The sequence below is a fragment of the Epinephelus fuscoguttatus genome, linkage group LG4, assembly GCF_011397635.1.
Source record: "Epinephelus fuscoguttatus linkage group LG4, E.fuscoguttatus.final_Chr_v1".
NCBI classification, from domain to species: Eukaryota; Metazoa; Chordata; class Actinopteri; order Perciformes; family Serranidae; genus Epinephelus; species Epinephelus fuscoguttatus.
In genome coordinates, this window is record NC_064755.1 from 1,995,330 (window position 1) to 2,015,330 (window position 20,001).

Here is a 20,001-nt window from a genome sequence, read left to right on the forward strand (position 1 = left end):
TACTCTGATAAAGGGAGCTATACGTAAGATATCTAAAGCAAATAGTCGTAAAATCATCCTAATATGTCGCAGAGATGAAGGAATAATGTCAATATAACATACTGATCTCACCGACAACAATAGTACAGCCAGAATATTCACATTTTAAAAAAAAAAAAAAAGTGTTAAATTTTAAGTTTATGTTTTGAATTTGTGTTTTGACCTGTCACCCACCACCATCTACCAGTCACGCAGTCAGTAGAGTCTCAGCATCAGCATCAGTTACAGTTACGACTGAGCTACAATGGCTGACGGTGCGACTAAACCCAAACGACCTCGTTATGATTCCCAAAAACGCCATGACAAAAGTCGAGGCAAAGCGAGGGTCTATAAAGGAGATGCTTTTGAACGGTGGAGATGGTTGAAAGCTGAGAAGAATTTGAAATCGGATGTCAAAGTGGCTACTCTTCTCCTCGACAGGCAAGCTTTAGCCAAAGTTGGCTAACTAGCATCATAGCTAGACAGGGATGGACATTTCGAATACTTTCAACGGTTATTCATTTTCGATCATACATTGTAGCCCATGTGCAGGTGGGTCATCGACCCGACTGACTGTTTTGAGAAACAAACGTTAGCAGCACGGCAAGCAGCATTAGCAGTGTCCCGGTACATAGCATTAGTAGCCGGCTCCTCCGCCGCTGTATCCCGGCAGCAGCGTTAGCAGCAGAGAAGCCAGACTTGCTCCAACGGTCCGCTGGAAAACCGAAGATCAAGGACGCGGCGACGTGGCCCTGCCATTGCAGCCGCCCATGGGCAAAGAAATCTGTCTCCAGCATGCCGCTGTCCAGCAACCTCGAATCTGTAGGGGAGGGGGGGCAGACACAATTCTTACATACGGCGCCTTTAAGCTAGCAGCTGTCTTGATTCTCAACAACAATAAGGGCCTGCTAAGTAGCAGATTAGCATTGTTACATCATGAATTATTCAAGATACAGAGACACAGCAAGAGAAGGTGCTCCGAGAGACAACAGTGCATTAGTCTGTTATACAATAATCAGTCAAATAATACATGATAGAAGAACTAAGCATGTATAGAAAATATGAAGAGTTTTATCCCAGCAGCCAATGAATGAATGAATGAATGACTTTATTTCGAACCAAAGTTTAAAACAATGTTGTGATAACAAAAAACAAACTGACAAAAACAGAAATGTTCGAAAAGGAGTAGGTAGAAGTAAAACTTAAAAGTTCCTACCCGTCTTTCACTTTTCTTCTATTAACTTACACCAATTTTTGCATATATTTTCTCTATTAACTTAAATTATTTGCACAATTCTTACATGTATATATAGTTACATACAAGTATATAGTTTACAACCCAATTTTATAATTATATTACATTCCTAAATCATTTACAACTAGTTCATACCCACTGAGTGCAGAGTTGCCCACGTACAGTTTTACATGGTGTGTGTTTGGGATACAGGTCATAGGAAATTGCAGATTAAATAGTCAACTGAACCCATTAAGAAGAGCAATGTATTCAGACAGAGTTTTTGTTAATTTGATAGAACGATTGCTTGGCTACAGCTGATGTCCATTTGAGGTGGATACATATATTAACGCGCATGTGCAGTAACTCATGGGGTGAATGCATACAATTCAATTAAAAGCGACTTTGTAAAAGAATAAACTTATAGTGTAATTTTTGGAAAAAGTAGCTTTGTCACCTTCTACCTATGCCAGGCCTCAATGCCTATGTGCAATTTCACATAGATAGTCCACGTCAGTGAGTAGAAAAACATGGGACAGACAGAATATGAATGAATGACAGAATAACACACTGACACATTCCGTGATTATGTACAGCATACCATACCATGACTTAGTCTTACCAAAAATTAGAAAACAAAAAACAAAACAACAAAAAAAAAAAAACATTTGGCCACAGGGGGAGCCAAAGCGATCGGTCGCAATTTTAGTCATTTTTAAGCATTTTTCTGTTGATATAGCACCACCCAGTTGCCAATTAGAGTTAAATTTCTCCAGTCACATTGAGGTATCCTGTTCTACATATCTACCAAGTTTAGTAAAAATCGAAATGACAGTTAGGCCTAGATAAGAAATTAGCTCTCTAGCGCCCCCATTTTGTTTGATCGGGTCAATAATGGAGGGGTCCCCTCAGATTATGTGTGGTTATATGCCTAAAAAGTTGCGTGGTGATCGGTGAAATCCTTGAGATGTTATACACCTTTATGTGATGAACCACGCCCTATTCATTGCCTTATAGAAGCTCAGTTTCAGTAAATTTTCCAACTTTTGCCAAGAGGGAACTTTAGATATTGGTCCCTAGATTATGTTCACCGAGTTTCATGCAGATCAGTCAAACTTCCTAGGAGGAGATCGATTTTAAGTGTTTTTGCAAAAAAATTCAAAAGGGCGGAAAATCTATATAACCAGAAGTTATGGATTCTTGAGGGTAATTTGTTCCTCATGAGGAGAGGCATCTCTTTGCAAAGTTTTATGTCTGTACGACATATGCCATTCAATGTTTGCAATTTCAATCGGTTGCTATAGCGCCCCCCTTTGGCCAATTGATGTAATATTGCTTCATCATTCGCATCCTCCCATTACCCTCTACCACTGTGCTAAATTTCACATGGATTGACCAAGTCAGTGAGGAGAAAAACATGGAAAAGACACACACACAGACACACCAACAGACACACGAGCCGTTTCTCAATATGCGTTTTTGTGCGGACTTGTGTTCTTGTGGACTTGTGACACATCATCAGTCACAGCCAGTACTGTTCCAATTCAAAGTTCACATCTAGCCAGTTCAGTCCAAATTCCCGGATGTGTTCTCGCAACACCCATTTCACCGGGGATGCATTGGAGCAGACTTGTGTGGACTTCAGACAGCCAGGTATCCCAGCATGCATTTCGCAACAATCATCGGAAAATGACAAGTGAGGGAAAGGCGCACAATTGTAAGCCATAATTACCGATGTGTTACTGTTGTTTTGTCACAGAACGTAGTGTTTTCATGCGTAGTTTAAATGTCAGACCCGTGGTCGATGTTTTAATATAGAGCCCAGTTGAATGTGAGGTCCGCTAGATGACAGCGGTGTCAGCGCTCATGTGTTTATGAGCGCTGACACCACTGTCATCTAGTGGTGTCAGCGCTCATAGATAATAAACGTGTGTATGAGCGCTCAGGCCGCCCCAGAGAGCAGCCTCTCTCGGGTAGTAGAAAGTAGTAGTAGAAGTAGTAGAAATTCGTGGCTGATATCTCTGTAGTGGTTAAATATGAAATGTAATTCGTTTGGGGTATGTCTAATGGGCAACATTCAGTCTCAGTATAAGATATATTCTTATATTATTAAATGTTGTAACATGTTATTGTTCTTTGCATTCTTTTGCTTATTTAGGCCTATGTGTTTTTACCATTCAATAATAATTTTAAGAATTTATTGTCTTTTATTTATGTATTTAAAGATTGTCTTTATTGTAGTATTTATTCAACAGCATTTTAAACATTGATTATCTGATATGAATTGTATACCTGATGTCTGAAGTGTGGCTGTGACCCCCGTTCAACCCACAATCTGCATGATTCGCCTTTTGTTTCTGCTGCTGGTTGAAATCTGGACTCGCACTGCGTGCTGAATGATTTATTTTGCTGGCACAAAACTATTTTTAGTCGCAAATGCGAGTAAAATGCTCGCACGTAGAGCTCTGTGGAAAACAAATCACTGCCGACAAGTAAAAAGTCATAAATAATAACTTTCACTGCTCAAAGATACTCACATGTCTGGAAAACAAACCACTACAGCAGTATATTGAGTGCCAGGTGGCCAGCGCGTGCTGTTAAGCCCTTTTCACACAGAGCGCGCAAAGCGCAGACTTCTGCCGACAAACCCATTCATTGTGTATGTGCTACCGCCAGCACGCGCCGTTATTGGACGGCGCGTGGATACTCACAGAAAAGTGCTGCAAGAATAAAAAAAAGAAAAGAAAGAAAGTCAGATTAAATATTCCTTCCGCAAAAATTTTAAGACCTTTTTAGTAATGAATTTAAGACCAATTTGAGACATTTCTAATGAATTTAAGACATTTTCAAGCCTTACTTTTAGATACATGAATTTAAGACTTTTTAAGACTTTTCAAGGATCTGCAGGTACCCTGTTAAGTACAAATTTGATGTATTTTGGGGTTTCCATTTACTTAGAGGGAAATACTGTACATTCTACTCAAGCTACACTTATTTGATAGCTATAGTTACTTTTCAGATAGTTTGTTTTATATGTTGTAAGTTTCATATTTACAAGTTGCTGTGTGTTGTTATAGATTAGACTAGTACACCAGTGACAGGTGTTAAAATTAGTTCTACCATGACAACATTTAAATGCTGCTCACATGTAGCCGACGTTGATCAATTAATACTCAATACATTTTTTTTCTTTTTCTTTTTCTCAATGTTTAAACTCAGGCCACAGGGGGTGGGGTGGGGTGGGGGTAAAGAGTAGGGTTTAAACTATTGTTTGGATCATAGGAGGGTAAGTGAAGGTATATTTACATTTTGAGTATTGCTCCAATTTATTTTTGTATTGCTATTCACCTAATTTACATAAATACACTATATGCTTAATTTATTTGTGGATACCCTCAAGTACAGATGTAGATATGGCATGTATTGTCAATACTGTATTTTTCAGTTGTAGTGTTTCCTCCATGATGAAAACAAAAAGAAAAAAACAATAAAAAAAATTTGGTCACAAAAAAAATACATATTCATGTATATGATGATTACAACACTTGAAATTGGGTCACTCTGCATCATGAGTACTTTGAACTTTTAATTTTAAGTAGGCCTACATTTTGCTGACAATACCCATATACTTTTACTCAAGTGAGATTTGGTGTGCAGCACTTTTACTTGTGACTGAGTTTTTGTTCTTTGTTGTGATATTCCTGGGTACTTTGTCCACAACTGGACAAACATATCGAACAGACATGCAAGCATCGCACGTCTCATCCTCATCCTCATCCTCCGCTGTCTTTCTGGGATCTGCCTCCTCAGCTGGGCAGCCTCCTCCTCAGCCCACAGGTACAGCAATCCTGCTGCAATAACTGCGCCAAGACGCCTTCTCCAATCCATGTCCGTTATTGGTTTCGTTTTTGATTTCCACCTCGCCAATGCTCACGATCACAATAACCACCAACTCTCCACAAACTTGGCACTTGACTTTTGATTATAATCAGAAGCCAGCTGCGGGGAAAAGGTTTTAAAAGACATTTTATGAAAATATTTTTGCTATTTATGTTTTTGTATGTCAGTTATATATGTTGAAACGTTAAAAACATATACATATTAATTTCTTACAATGTCTACGCAAAGACGCAGGGCTGGGCTGTGTTTATATTGTTTTATTCTAAATACATGTATACAACACAGTACAACAGCCAAGGCGAGAGGAGGTGGTGACATCATCAAGTTCGCTGCTGTTCCAAAAGCAGAAATGACTGTACTCCCGTCCTCCCGTTCTCCCGTTCTTGGGAAGTCCAGACTCTTGCATGAACTTGCCAAGTCCGAACTTTCCAAGTCCACAAGTCCGAAATGCCGAACTTGAGTATTGAGAAACGGCTACAGACAGAGTTTTCATCCTTATATAGTAAGATTGCCTGATCGCGACTAATTGAGCTGTCCACGATCATTTTAGATTCCAAAATCAAGAAAGTCAGGAAAGACATGGAAAAAGAGAGCTTGGCTTTCTAGATCTTACTACTCTTGGGCAGGTTCTTCTGTTTCATTATGCAAGTGCAGGGAGGATATGGTTGAGTGAGAGAGTGACGGTGGAAGAACTCAGAGCAGACAGGTATTCAGGTGTTGGCAGTCAGATTAGACAGAGAAATTCACGGTTAACTTGTCTAGTGGTAGTAAATGAACAGTGCAGTTTTAACTTTGTCTCTGAATAAATGTGGCAGCTCCTCAGACAGAAAGCTAAATTGGTAAAGTGATTTGAACCACATTTTTAATACATTAGGTAGGCCTACACACTAGCTAAAGAACCAGGTATTTCAACTAAATCTGTGCAGTAGAGCAAAAGGCGAAATATTGGTTCAGCAAACTATTTAAAGACGGACACTATTTTGCCAAAAATCACATCATTCATTTTTATTGATGAGAGGCCACTGAAATTAACAAAATGGATTTAGGTGTAACTGCAAAGCCAAACACAACAGCACCACTGTGTGACATAAAATGAAAAGAAAAGACAATGAAATTGTTATTCCCAATTATTTGTGTGACGGCCAAGTAAAATTTCATGCTCATGACAGCCCTAGCTGCAGTACCAGTATGACCAGGTGTTAGAGCCCAACGGTAACTTTGGCTATGATAAAAGACACCTTAGGTTTCACCATAGGCTGTATAAAATAATGGATATAAATACCATGTTGTCATCCATTGGTTTGTGGACTCCTGTTTGGAAACCTTCTGTTTTTGGTGCCAGAAGAGACCATAGTTGGATGGGGTGGAACAAGGGAGGAGTGAAGGGGGAGATCTGAGGATGCTCAAGGAAGCATAATTTAATAAATGAACATCATGCTGTACTGAAGACGACTTGAAACCAGCAAATGAAGACGACTTGAAACCAGGGATGCAAACAGGTGTATGGTCAAAAAGGAGAGAGCTTGTTGAAGCGAAATTCTGAACATTAAAATACACGAACACTAATTTGGAGGAATATTGTGTATTCCAAAACAGAATAAATTCATTGAGCCATCATGACCATCTCGCTAGAGGTACAAATCTTTATACATGTCTTCATGTTCTTTACATTGAACAAAGCAGGTAGATTGGTCTACTACAAATAACATGTCAGTTTCAAACTGAGAGCCATCTGACCATCCTGGGGCAAGTGCCCCTAAGTGTTGGATAATAGTGTTTACATCTGGACTGTAAATAAAAATAAATAAAAGTAAATAATGATAGAAATTTTTTTTTAAAAAATTGAACATTAAAATACACTAACACTCAATTTCCCTTATTCTGCAAATGAACAAAGTTGAATGTTTCAGCAAAACTACCAAAACAGAGTGCAGTTCATCCAACCCCTTTCCACAATTTATTTTTTTTAATACCAGCTACAAGGTACTTGCTCACTCTGGAATTATATAAAATGTGGAATGTTTATGGAATGTTTGCTTTGTTGGGCATGAAAATGACAACCTTAAAAATAGCCAGAGGCCACTGTATTAGTTAATCTGTCTACATATATATATATTTATATATATATATATATATATATATATATATACATATATATATATTAATTAATTAATTAATCTATATATATATATTTATATAATATATATATATATATATATATATATATATATATATATATATATATACAGTACAGGCCAAAAGTTTGGACACACCTTCTCATTCAATGCGTTTTCTTTATTTTCATGACTATTTACATTGTAGATTCTCACTGAAGGCATCAAAACTATGAATGAGCACATGTGGAGTTATGTACTTAACAAAAAAAGGTGAAATAACTGAAAACATGTTTTATATTCTAGTTTCTTCAAAATAGCCACCCTTTGCTCTGATTACTGCTTTGCACACTCTTGGCATTCTCTCCATGAGCTTCAAGAGGTAGTCACCTGAAATGGTTTCCACTTCTCAGGTGTGCCTTATCAGGGTTAATTAGTGGAATTTCTTGCTTTATCAATGGGGTTGGGACCATCAGTTGTGTTGTGCAGAAGTCAGGTTAATACACAGCTGACAGCCCTATTGGACAACTGTTAAAATTCATATTATGGCAAGAACCAATCAGCTAACTAAAGAAAAACGAGTGGCCATCATTACTTTAAGAAATGAAGGTCAGTCAGTCCAGAAAATTGCAAAAACTTTAAATGTGTCCCCAAGTGGAGTCGCAAAAACCATCAAGCGCTACAACGAAACTGGCATACATGAGGACCGACCCAGGAAAGGAAGACCAAGAGTCACCTCTGCTTCTGAGGATAAGTTCCTCCGAGTCACCAGCCTCAGAAATCGCAAGTTAACAGCAGCTCAGATCAGAGACCAGATGTATGCCACACAGAGTTCTAGCAGCAGACCCATCTCTAGAACAACTGTTAAGAGGAGACTGCGCGAATCGGGCCTTCATGGTCAAATAGCTGCTAGGAAACCACTGCTAAGGAGAGGCAACAAGCAGAAGAGATTTATTTGGGCCAAGAAACACAAGGAATGGACATTAGACCAGTGGAAATCTTTGCTTTGGTCTGATGAGTCCAAATTTGAGATCTTTGGTTCCAACCGCCGTGTCTTTGTGAGACGCAGAAAATTCAATTTCAATTTTCAATTCAATTTTATTTATACAGCCCAATATCACAAATCACAATTTGCCTCACAGGGCTTTACAGCATACAACATCCCTCTGTCCTTATGACCCTCGCAGCGGATAAGGAAAAACTCCCCAAAAAAAACCCTTTAACGGGGAAAAAAAACGGTAGAAACCTCAGGAAGAGCAACTGAGGAGGGATCCCTCTTCCAGGACGGACAGACGTGCAATAGATGTCGTACAGAACAGATCAGCATAATAAATTAACAGTAATCCGTATGACACAATGAGACAGAGAGAGAGAGAGAGAGAGAGAGAGAGAGAGAGAGATAGAGATGCAGGTAATGACAGTAGCTTACAACAACATTATTGAAAGTAATAATATTATAGTTATAGTTCTGGCTACTGTGGTACAATATGTTGAAAGTATGTATTAATATCTGGCAGTATACATGTATGACAATAGTCGTGTATAATAACAGTAGAAGTATGACTAATGACTAATGATGGCAGCAGCAGCAGCAGAAGGCATCTGGCAGGACCACGGCAGCACCACAACCACACACGTCACGCTGTCCAGGCACCGCTGCGATATGATTTAATCTGAGAGACAGTGGAGCACAAAGGCTCCGGAGAAGTAGCCGAGTTAGTGACATCCAGAATGGCCGAGTTAGCAAGATGCAGTAATAGAATACGAGAGAGAGAGAGAGAGAGAGAGAGAGAGAGAGAAAAAGAAGAAGAGAAGGTGCCCGGTGTATTATAGGGGGGTTCTCCGGCAGACTAGGCCTAAGTCAGCCTAACTAGGGGCAAGTACAGGGCAAGCCTGAGCCAGCCCTAACTATAAGCTTTATCAAAGAGGAAAGTCTTAAGTCTAGTCTTCAATGTGGAGACGGTGTCTGCCTCCCGGACCGTAACAGGAAGATGATTCCACAGGAGAGGAGCCTGATAGCTAAAGGCTCTGGCTCCTGATCTACTTTTGGAGACTTTAGGGACCACGAGTAACCCTGCGTTCTCAGAGCGCAGTGTTCTGGTGGGATAATAAGGCACTATGAGCTCTCTAAGATATGACGGAGCTTGACCATTTAGAGCTTTCTAAGTTAACAGTAGGATTTTAAATTCAATTCTGGATTTTACAGGGAGTCAGTGCAGAGAAGCTAAAACAGGAGAAATATGATCTCGTTTCTTAGTTCCTGTTAGTACACGTGCTGCTGCATTCTGAATTAGGTGGAGAGTTTTTAAGGACTTACTAGAGCTACCTGATAATAGAGAGTTACAGTAATCCAGCCTAGAGGTAACAAAAGCGTGGACCAATTTTTCTGCATCTTTTCGGGTCAGGATAGGCCTAATTTTCGCAATATTACGCAGATGAAAAAATGCAGTCCGTGAGGTTTGCTTTAAATGAGAATTAAGAAAAGGTGAACGGATGGATTCCACATGCCTGGTTCCCACTGTGAAGCATGGAGGAGGAGGTGTGATGGTGTGGGGGTGTTTTGCTGGTGACACTGTTGGGGATTTATTCAAAATTGAAGACACACTGAACCAGCATGGCTACCACAGCATCCTGCAGCGACATGCCATCCCATCCGGTTTGCGTTAAGTTGGACGATCATTTATTTTTCGACAGGACAATGACCCCAAACACACCTCCAGGCTGTGTAAGGGCTATTTGACCAAGAAGGAGAGTGACGGAGTGCTGCGGCAGATGACCTGGCCTCCACAGTCACCGGACCTGAACCCAATCGAGATGATTTGGGGTGAGATGGACCGCAGAGTGAAGGCAAAGGGGCCAACAAATGCTAAACACCTCTGGGAACTCCTTCAAGACTGTTGGAAAACCATTTCAGGTGACTACCTCTTGAAGCTCATCAAGAGAATGCCAAGAGTGTGCAAAGCAGTAATCAGAGCAAAGGGTGGCTATTTTGAAGAAACTAGAATATAAAACGTTTTCAGTTATTTCACCTTTTTTGTTAAGTACATAACTCCACATGTGTTCATTCATAGTTTTGATGCCTTCAGTGAGAATCTACAATGTAAATAGTCATGAAAATAAAGAAAACGCATTGAATGAGAAGGTGTGTCCAAACTTTTGGCCTGTACTGTATATACATATATATATATATATATATATATATATATATACATATCCCACTTACAAAGTTAAAAACCAGAGGTGACAGAGCTTTTTCAGTTGTTGGTCCGAAACTGTGGAACAGCCTGCCACAACAATCTCTTTGCCTTAGCTTTTGGTGATTCATCATGAGAACATTTTGTTTGATATTCAGCTTTTCATTGAATTTGCTCAAGGCGAACGCTACTGTCTTGGTTGATTATTTTTCTTGGTTGTGTATACTTGTATCCATTGTAAAGCACTTTGGTCAACAACTGTTGTTTTTAAAAGTGCTTTATAAATAAAGTTGACTTGACTTGACTTGTTAGCCAAATAGTTAAAGAACCTCCATTAATCACGCAATTTAAATGTGAAAAGTCTCACTGACTGACCATCACCTGTGTGTATGCAGAGAAGGAGAGGGGCGAAGGGAGCAAAGCTGTGGAAACATCCTGCACTCCAGCATACTATCATGCGTTTAAATAACTTATTAGACTGCAGGACAGCAGTGTGCTCTAGCCATCAGCCTTGCCCCCACCTGTCTCCTATGTCCCTCAATTTTAATGCACCACATCACACTTAAGGGCATTCACATTCACATTCACGGTGTAGGGTTAATGTTTCTCCGACAGGGATCGGAGAATCATAGTAAGAGGGGGGGTGGTGGGTTTACACACACTGTAGATATGCATGGCGTGGCTTGTGGGGCCCAGCACTCCTGGGCTGAGGGTTGGAGCCAGGGAGCCCATTTACATCATGGCGGTGTTGCTGGGTTCCCGGTGTCTGGGGGGTCCCGTGGCCGTGTGGCGGGTGGGCCGGGTGCCTGGTTCTGCCTCCTGACCGGCAGCCAATCAGGGACCCCCTAGGGGTCCCGATGGGGGATTGGCTGCTCGTGGCGGGCCGCTCTCTGTGTGTTGGTGGGGGCCCGTCCTGGGGGGTTCAGGTGGGTGGCCCTTCGCGGTCCCCTGGTTCCCGATGCGCTGGGGACATATGCCTTGCAGCATCACCGCCTCCTTGCCTCCCTCGTCCGCCCGGGCCTGGGTGGGCTCTCATTACCGTCCGGTCCGGCAGCGGTCCGCGTCGGGCGGTGGGTAGGTGGGCCCTCCTGCCCCGCCTGTCTGGGGTGTGTCTCTGGCTCTCTGGGGGTGCCGGCCATTGCCGCCCCGGGCCCCTGGGCCTGCGTGGTGTCCTGCGGCCTCTGCGGCTCCCTGGTCTTGGGGTCTGGGTGCTCCTGCCGTCTTGGGGTGCCATACCGCCCCCCTTCTCCCGCAGGGCTGGCCCTGGACCCTGGTGATGGTTTTCATAAACACATTGGGAGGGTTCAAATACACGCATGCATGTTCGATACTTCAGCTCCGTGACGCATCCCAAAGAACCGATGGGATCACTCCAAAGAGGCTCCCCTGCTTCTCAAACCTACCACACTGCGCTGGCAGCTCTTCTCCACAATCGGGCTTTCCCCCTCCACCAAGACTCTCACATTTTTGGTGTTCAGTATAGACTTCTCTTTTGTTTTTGTTTTTCAGTACAGTATAGTAGACATGTATATGTTTATTTTTGATAATCTGCATGGAGCACAACCACCTCAAGGCCACAATACATCAGCTACACTGCCTGTTTCTCCCCTGTCTTTTTTTGTTTGTTTGTTTATTTGTTTGTATGTTTTTCCTCCTTCTTCTCCGCATGCACTGTCACTATATAACTCAGGACTTAAGCACCTGCCCCCTCCTCCTTGCTTGTTTCCTTACTTTCCCCTTGACACACTTTGGTGTATCACGGCCCTCTCTGGCTCATATTAGGAAGTTTTTCCAATAAAGGCTGTTAGGCTAGTCTCCAGGGAGGGTGGGTGACGGTCACAACCACACGTTATGGGTATAAAGTACTTGACTGCAAGTTTAACAGTGCATCAATCTTCACAAGAGGCTTACACCCTTTTGTGGCACTAAACTGTGAAGACCAATACAGACAAGTAGGAAAAAAAACAAACAAAACAAAACAAAAAATAAATAAATAAAATAAAATAAATAAATAAATAAATAACTTATTATATATATATAGAGAGAGAGAGAGAAAGGTGACGTTTAGAGAGCAAACCCAAATAAGCAACTCCACTTTAGAAACAAACCCAAAGTCGCGGCTAATAAACAGACTTGACAACCCTGCCCTACGCGTAGTAATCTTTGATCCAGCAGCACATCATCCAAATGAAAACAAGTGGTTCACGGTTGTGCACACACTACACAGTTGTTTTGTGCGCAGCATTGTCGTCTGCTCATTTTGTTTGTGTTAGTGTAATTATTAACCAGAATCTTCCACCTCCACTCCAAATCAGAGCCGATGCCGATACCGATTATTATGAAACAAATATACTGATCGCTGATATTTACAACTGTAAAATCATGGTTGACACAGAATTAGAAAAATAAACACTCTTTGTCAAGTAAACAAATGAATGGAAAGTACTCCCTGAGGTTTAAAGTACTGTAAAAAGTAAAACACTGAACAGTAAATGTACAACAATGAACAGCAGATGAAAATTAAAAGTGCAGGGAGCTGCCCATAGCATTTTTAAAAGTTCTAAAAATATATCCCAATAACCCCCGTAGCCCTACCCCTGCATTTGCGCGTTCCCACGAGGGGTAGTGGTATCCCAGTTCCTTTTTGCGTGTAGGGGTAGGGGGCATAACGATGGGTAGTGGGTATGAAACTCGCCCTTCGGAGCGAGGAATTCTAGTTGCTGACTTGCCATGGCTACCACCGAGCAAGAGACGTGGAAAAAAGTTCATACATAGCTAACGTTACCGTTGTCAGGTTGCTTGTTAGGTAGCTAGCTAGCTCACACTCGCGTCTGTCATCTGTCCTGTTCTGCAAAATTGTCAGACTTTTCACATTACGATAACACGCCAGCTAGTATAACTATGCTGCCTCGTAATGTTAGCTGGTTAGCTAGCTAGCAGAAGTCCCCTGTCGTCTGTCATTCATCATATGAAGCATGATAAATGCTGCAAACGCGATCAGTAGGATTAATGAGACTCCATTGTAGATGCCGGTTGCTAATGTATACGTCCCACATCAGCATGCAGGAGGACAGAAGAAATGTGAGGAGGACAAGTCACAGGGTTGCCACTTGCCAGGTCTACTTAATAGCCGCAACTTTGGGCTTGTTTCTAAAGTGGAGTTGCTTATTCGGGCTTGCTCTCTAAACATCACCTTTCTCTATATATATCCGTCTAATAGGTTATTTAAACGCTTTTGGGCTTGTTTCCATAGCCCTGGTTGCTTGTTTCTCTCCCAAGATCTGGCAACACTGACAAGCCAGCAAGCAACAACAACAATGGCGGCATCCACAGGATCACAGGGAACGCATTGTGTTTGGACCCAGACCCTGGAGGCAGATATGGTTCAACACTGGGAAGAATATTCATGCCTTTACTATGTGTCGTTCCCAAGTTTGATGACGTCACCGCTTTATGTGGGGCTCTGTCGGCAAGGGCTCGGTGGAGAAATCTTGTGGTGTGCACACAGGTTGTAACACAGTTGGCAAGACTCCCGCAGACGGAAACACACGTCGCCAGGTATGAACACTCAAAAGATTACAATCGTGTCTGCGATGCAAAATCAGGGTGAAAATCGTGTAATGTGAACTAGGCTTGACGATGCACGTAGCTCTACAAAGGCTCTGGGAAACTGGGCCCATATGAATTTGTTTGTTGACTACGTGGCTCTTGTCCAGGTCCCTATTTCCTTCAACCTACCTCCATACACTATAGATTTTGAATCAGTGGGTGCCAATTAGATTGTATCCATCTTCAGTTGCTCATGCTAATCAATTGTGGTTTATATTTTGTAGGATATATACATGCCGGTGTAAGCTCCAATGTTTGCATACTGTAACCGGGTCACAAACTGTTCTCTCTCCTGCCCTCTGGTAGGAGATACAGGAGGTTAAAGTCACACACACACACAGACTCAAAAACAGTTTTTACCAGTGGGCCATTGGGCTGATAAATCAATGCATATGACATCATTTTGCTTGTCAGGTGCAATCCACTACTTATTAAATAGTGCAATCTACAACCTATCAAGTGCAGTCCACTATATATCTAACACAGCTTGATACAAGCCTATTTTTTTCAATACTATTTATTTCCAATTTTATGAATGATTGTATTGTCTGTTTTTACTTGGTTGTTTTATTGACTTGTTGGCACTTGATCCTAATCTCCTTGTATAATCTTAGTACAATGACAATAAAGACTTTCTATTCTATTCTAATATTTCAGTATAAACAATAAGCCACTCACGTTCTGTTGTATAATAAATAGTCCACAGCGTTTTTATTCTAAAAGGTAAACTGCATTAATAAATTAATGAATTCAAAATTACCTTAGGCATACTTTACACTACGTGGTTCAAGTGACCCAGTTCTGATTTTTTCCTCTCAAGTGGCACAGATCGGATCTAACACGAATGTGTAAACAGGAAAAAAAAAATGCATGATATCGGATATTGCCAGATCGGATTCAGGCCTCCTTCATATGTGGAAATATATCAGATATGAATCACATACCTGCCAATAGGTCTGTAATCTAAACAGACAGATCGGATATTTCCTGGCAATCCACGCTGTATGTCATGAATAATGCGACAACAGCGCATTTTGATGACGTGCTCATGAGCGAGGGAAAGGAAGGAAAGCCGAATAAATTGCACGTCAATCAAAAACTATGAACCAAAAAAAGCACAATCTATCCCGAGTGAGACAAACTGCTTGATCCCCATCTCCAGTGTACCAGCAGAGAACCTGCAGAACCGAATCAGCAAAAAACACACCGGGCTGCACAGCCCAGCTAAAGCTGCGGCTCACACCCTCGACACACAGACAGTGCTTCTGCATGCCAGCCAAACATCATGTGTGCAACTGTGATAAATAAATATGTGAGGTGTACGCTGCTTTTCTAGCTTTTTTTATTTATTTTTCTTTCTTTCTTTCTTTCTGTCAGCAACATACACTCCTAACACAGGATGGGTTGTTTTTATTGACTGAGTTGATTATTAAGCCATAGTCATGCACGGATCGGCTCTGATAGCACCCGAATCAGCATGTACGCATCAAACATCCAGCTGCACTCATCTGCAGCTTCACAGACATTTCCACCGCTCTGTGTAGGCTATGTTACCTTTCAAATTATGTGGAGCAGCGCCAGCTTTCCAGGTGATTTATTCTTCAACGATTAACTTCAAATATTTAAAGTTAGTCCTTAAAATTGCTTTCAGTAATGTAAACATTTCCATGCGCGCAGTAATGTCACTGTAGCAAATACCGTGTGACATTTACACAGTGGTCAAGAGTGCTGGACCGGAAGTGTCGCACAAAAAACTGGAAGCTGGCTGCGTTCTGTTTTGCCTCCATGTGTCCGTGAAAAATAAGGTGAACAGAACATGTAAACAACAGTCAGGAAAAATTGGATATAGGCAACAAATCGGAATTGGGCATCAAGACATGGTAGTGTAAAGGCAGCCTTACAGTCTCCTGTCTTAATAAGAATAACATGAGGAGAAGGCAGAATGCTCCGTGGCTCAGCTGTGTTGTTTTTTACGTTATGCCAGCAGCAGAGCTACAAGGAGCTCCTCTTGCCATTCAATCCATGGAAAGTCTAGACACTGAGCAGGCCAGGCGCATGGTTTTTGAGGTGAAAATGGCTGAACATAGAGTTATTTTCTTCACCACAGAGGTTTTGGTTAATGCTGCAGTGTGTGTTGGTCAGCTGTTCTTGTTTGTTTATGTTACTGCTAATCACTGCTCTGCTCTGTTAACGTTAAGTCTCTGAGTAATGGCATAGAAAGCATTTACAATATATTTCACATTCGCCATACAAATGTAAATACTTTGATATTAAAATTAAAACACATTAAAACATGCTTGTAACCGCTGCCTTTTGTGAATATGACTTGCAAGATAACTCTATCGCATCCGTGCTGGAGACTGTCCAGGTGATGCACTTTCCTCACAGTTGAGTTCCGCCTCTCCCATTCCATCACATTATTAACAAGATAAGTAATCAATTTTTGACATTTGTGAATCGATTATTTCCCCAGCCCTAATTCACACACGCTTTCACACACTGGTGGCCGACACTAATGTGCAAGGTGCCATCTGCTACTGAATTTAAATGCAATCACACACTGATGGCCATCAGGAGCAATTTGGGGTTCAGTATCTTTCCAAGGACACTTTGACATGCAAACAGGAGGAGCTGGGGATCGAACATAATAATCTTCCGATTAGTGCAGCAATATTCTGGTTTCAAGGTAAACCATGATATTAAAGTTATCATACCAGGTGCATTTGCTTATCTACGATATTGGAAAAAAAATGCAACTGAATGCTGAATCTCTCCTTTATTTTAGTTATTTTTAAAGGGGAGACTTTTTACACATACTTCCATTAAAAGAATGATTGATTTTCTAACCGCTTCATCCTCTTGAGGGTCACAGGGGGGCTGGAGCCTACCCAATCTGCATGTCTTTGGACTCTGGGAGGAAGCTGGAGTGCCTGGAAAGAACCCACGCTGACATGGGGAGAACATGCAAACAGAAGAGCTCCCACACCCGGGATCGAACCGGCAACCCTCTTGCTGTAAGGCGACAGTGCTAACCACCACACCACCGTGCCGCCCTAACAAAGTGGTGACAGGTTTCAATTATAGTAATAAAGCATTTTCCAGCAAATATAACTGAAACTTGTTTTCAGTCCTTTAAGGGTCGTTCTGACTGATATTAATAGAAATTCTGTAAAAACCATGATACCATGACTGCAATATTTTCTGAGACAGTTATTGTACCATGACAATCTCATACCATTGCAACAACTGTTTGCAATGTCTGACAGTGGCTCTATTCCATCTCTCTTTTCCTATGCTGCATTGTCTGAAGCAGACATGCCCCAGAACAAAAAAAAACAAAAACAAAACACAGCACAACACAGCCTACCCAGAGGGCGATCTGCATGAAAACAGGCAAGCAGAGAATCATCAGGTGGCGTTAGAATAAAGAATAAAATATGTTTGGTGTGGAAAACAAGGACTTTCCCTGCAGCTGTGCACTGCCACTGACTCTCACACACACCAACACTACTTGAAAGCAAGAAGGGACAGCCAACAGGTAGAGCATTGTAGCACTAAGAAAAGTCTATTTTCATCTCAAGCTGTTCTATGAGTTCCAGTGAGTGGTCAGACTGTTTCTGAGACCAGCTTTCTCTCACCTTCTATTCTTTATGATATACTTTCTCTCCATTGCATCCCTTAGTTTGTCCTTAACTGCCTTACCTTTCTTGGTTATGATAATGCGGAGCAGTGGATTGGCAGAGGAGACAGCTTTGTGGAAGTTGTCATCATTGTTGATTGGGAGGAGGTCTCCATGGATGTCAGCATATCCCAGCAGCACGTCAACACCAGGGATGCGATGGATGGTTTGGAGGAGGCAGTAGAACTCCTGAAACCCACCCGGGCCATTCCTCTTTAGAGCAAAGCGCCGGTATTCTGCCTCAAACTGAAGACGACAATGAACAAAAGCATTAAATGTCTCTGCCCAGGATATTTAGGGCCCAAGCACCGACCTCGGTGCGAGGAGGACCCTACTGAAATTGAAGGAATTATTATTATCACTTTTCTGACAAATAAATTGCCTTTTGGGGGGCTTTAACATACTCAAAAACTTCCCAATTTTTGTGTCCCCTTCATTTCCTATGTACATGTTAGTGTGATATTGCTTTTGTTGGTGGGCAGGACAAACTGACTTGACCATGCCTCTTAAACAGCAGCCCCCGCAGCATGTTTCACCGACATGCACGGAAATCGGTGCATACCTGTTTCATGCCCGGATGCACAAAAAAGTCTCTTGGACCTATTGCCTAAACCCAACAGGAAGTCGGCCATTTTGTATTTCGTGGTCATTTTTGGCATTTCGCATGTTTTTCTTTCTTTTTTTTTAATACTTTATTTTAGAACAGAAAATGTTTGTGTCATCCGCAAATAACACAAATTTAAAATTTTCCGAGACCTTACAAATATCATTTATACATAATAAACAATTTGGGACCCAAAACAGACCCCTGTGAGACTCCACATGTAATATCAAGGTGTGTTGATTGGTGATCACCCATCTGCACAAATTGATTCCTGTTTACCAAATAACTTTTAAACCAGTTGAGTACAACCCCTCTAATTCCATGTTTTTCTAATTTCATGATTAATACCTGGTGATCTATGGTGTCGAATCCTTTTTTTTTTTTTTTAAGTCTATAAATACTCCTACTGCATACTTTTTTTGGTCCAGAGAACTGGTTATTTCTTCCATTAATTCCATTAATGCCATTGACGTGGATCTTTTTGATCTGAAGCCGTACTGACTATCGTTTAACAGTTCATGCTTTTCAATGAAATTATCTAGTCTACTTGCCAAAAGTTTTTCCAAAATTTTCGAGAATTGCGAGAGGAGCGAGACCGGCCTGTAATTAGTGAATTGTTTACTGTTGCCAGCTTTGTAAAGTGGGATGACCTTAGCAGTTTACATTTTACATGGAAATACACCAGTTGTAAATGACAGATTACACACATAAGTTAATGGTTTTACAATGACATCGATTACTTTCTTAATAAAAGACATATCTACACGTTCCAGTCTGTGGACATTTTGTGCTTACATTTCCCAACAATGTCAATTATTTCCTTTTCAGTTGCTGCTTTCAAAAACATTGAGCTGGGGTTGCTGTCTAAAAAGTCGACAACCTTTCCCCGTCCTTCTTCTGGCTGTGGGTTTGTGATTTGTTCTGCCAGTTTTGGTCCCACGCTTACAAAAAATCAGTTGAACCCATTGGACGCCTGGTTCTATGTTTCCCGGGTTCTATGTTCCCCACTCAACCAAGCGGGAAACATAGAACCCGGGAAACATATAACCTTTTTGGGTGGTAAGCGGGGAACATAGAACCCGGGAAACACAGAACCTGGGAAACATAGGGATGACCCCAACCCATTGACCACATCATTCATATGGAATACAGTCTTATGACCTCCCATAAAGTATTCAGGGTAATTTTTATTTGTTGAACCATTCCTGATAATATTGTTTAACACATTCCATATGCCCTTGATATTTGTTTTATTATTGTCCAATATGTCATTGTAGTAATCTTTCTTAGATTTCCTCATAATATTAACTTATTTTTGTACATGTTGTATTTCTTTTCTGCTTCTGTAGTTCTTGATTATATGAATTCCCTGTATAATGTAATCTTTTTTTTTTTTTTTGCATGCATTTTGTAGCCCTTTCGTGATCCATGGTTTATCTGTATATCTTTTCTTCCTCTTGCATAGTTTTAATGGACAATGCTTATCATATAATGACTGAAATATTTGCAGGAATGTTTCATATGCTTTGTTACTATCCGTTTCTTCATACACTTTTTTCCAATTCTGTGTTAATAATTCATTTCTAAAGTTGTTAATAGATTCTTCTGTTCTTATTCTTTTGTATCTAGACACATTGGTATCCTTAAAC

At 41.1% G+C, this 20,001-nt stretch overlaps 1 protein-coding gene across 1 annotated transcript in view; it reads right to left on the minus strand.

Annotated features, from left to right (window-relative positions):
- Positions 1-20,001, minus strand: part of pard6a (par-6 family cell polarity regulator alpha) — a 124,254-nt gene that overhangs the window by 73,834 nt on the left and 30,419 nt on the right. Inside the window, exon 2 of the mRNA XM_049574488.1 lies at positions 17,772-17,994. Coding sequence (XP_049430445.1) covers positions 17,772-17,994 — 223 coding nt within the window. The remainder of the gene's footprint in view (positions 1-17,771; positions 17,995-20,001) is intronic.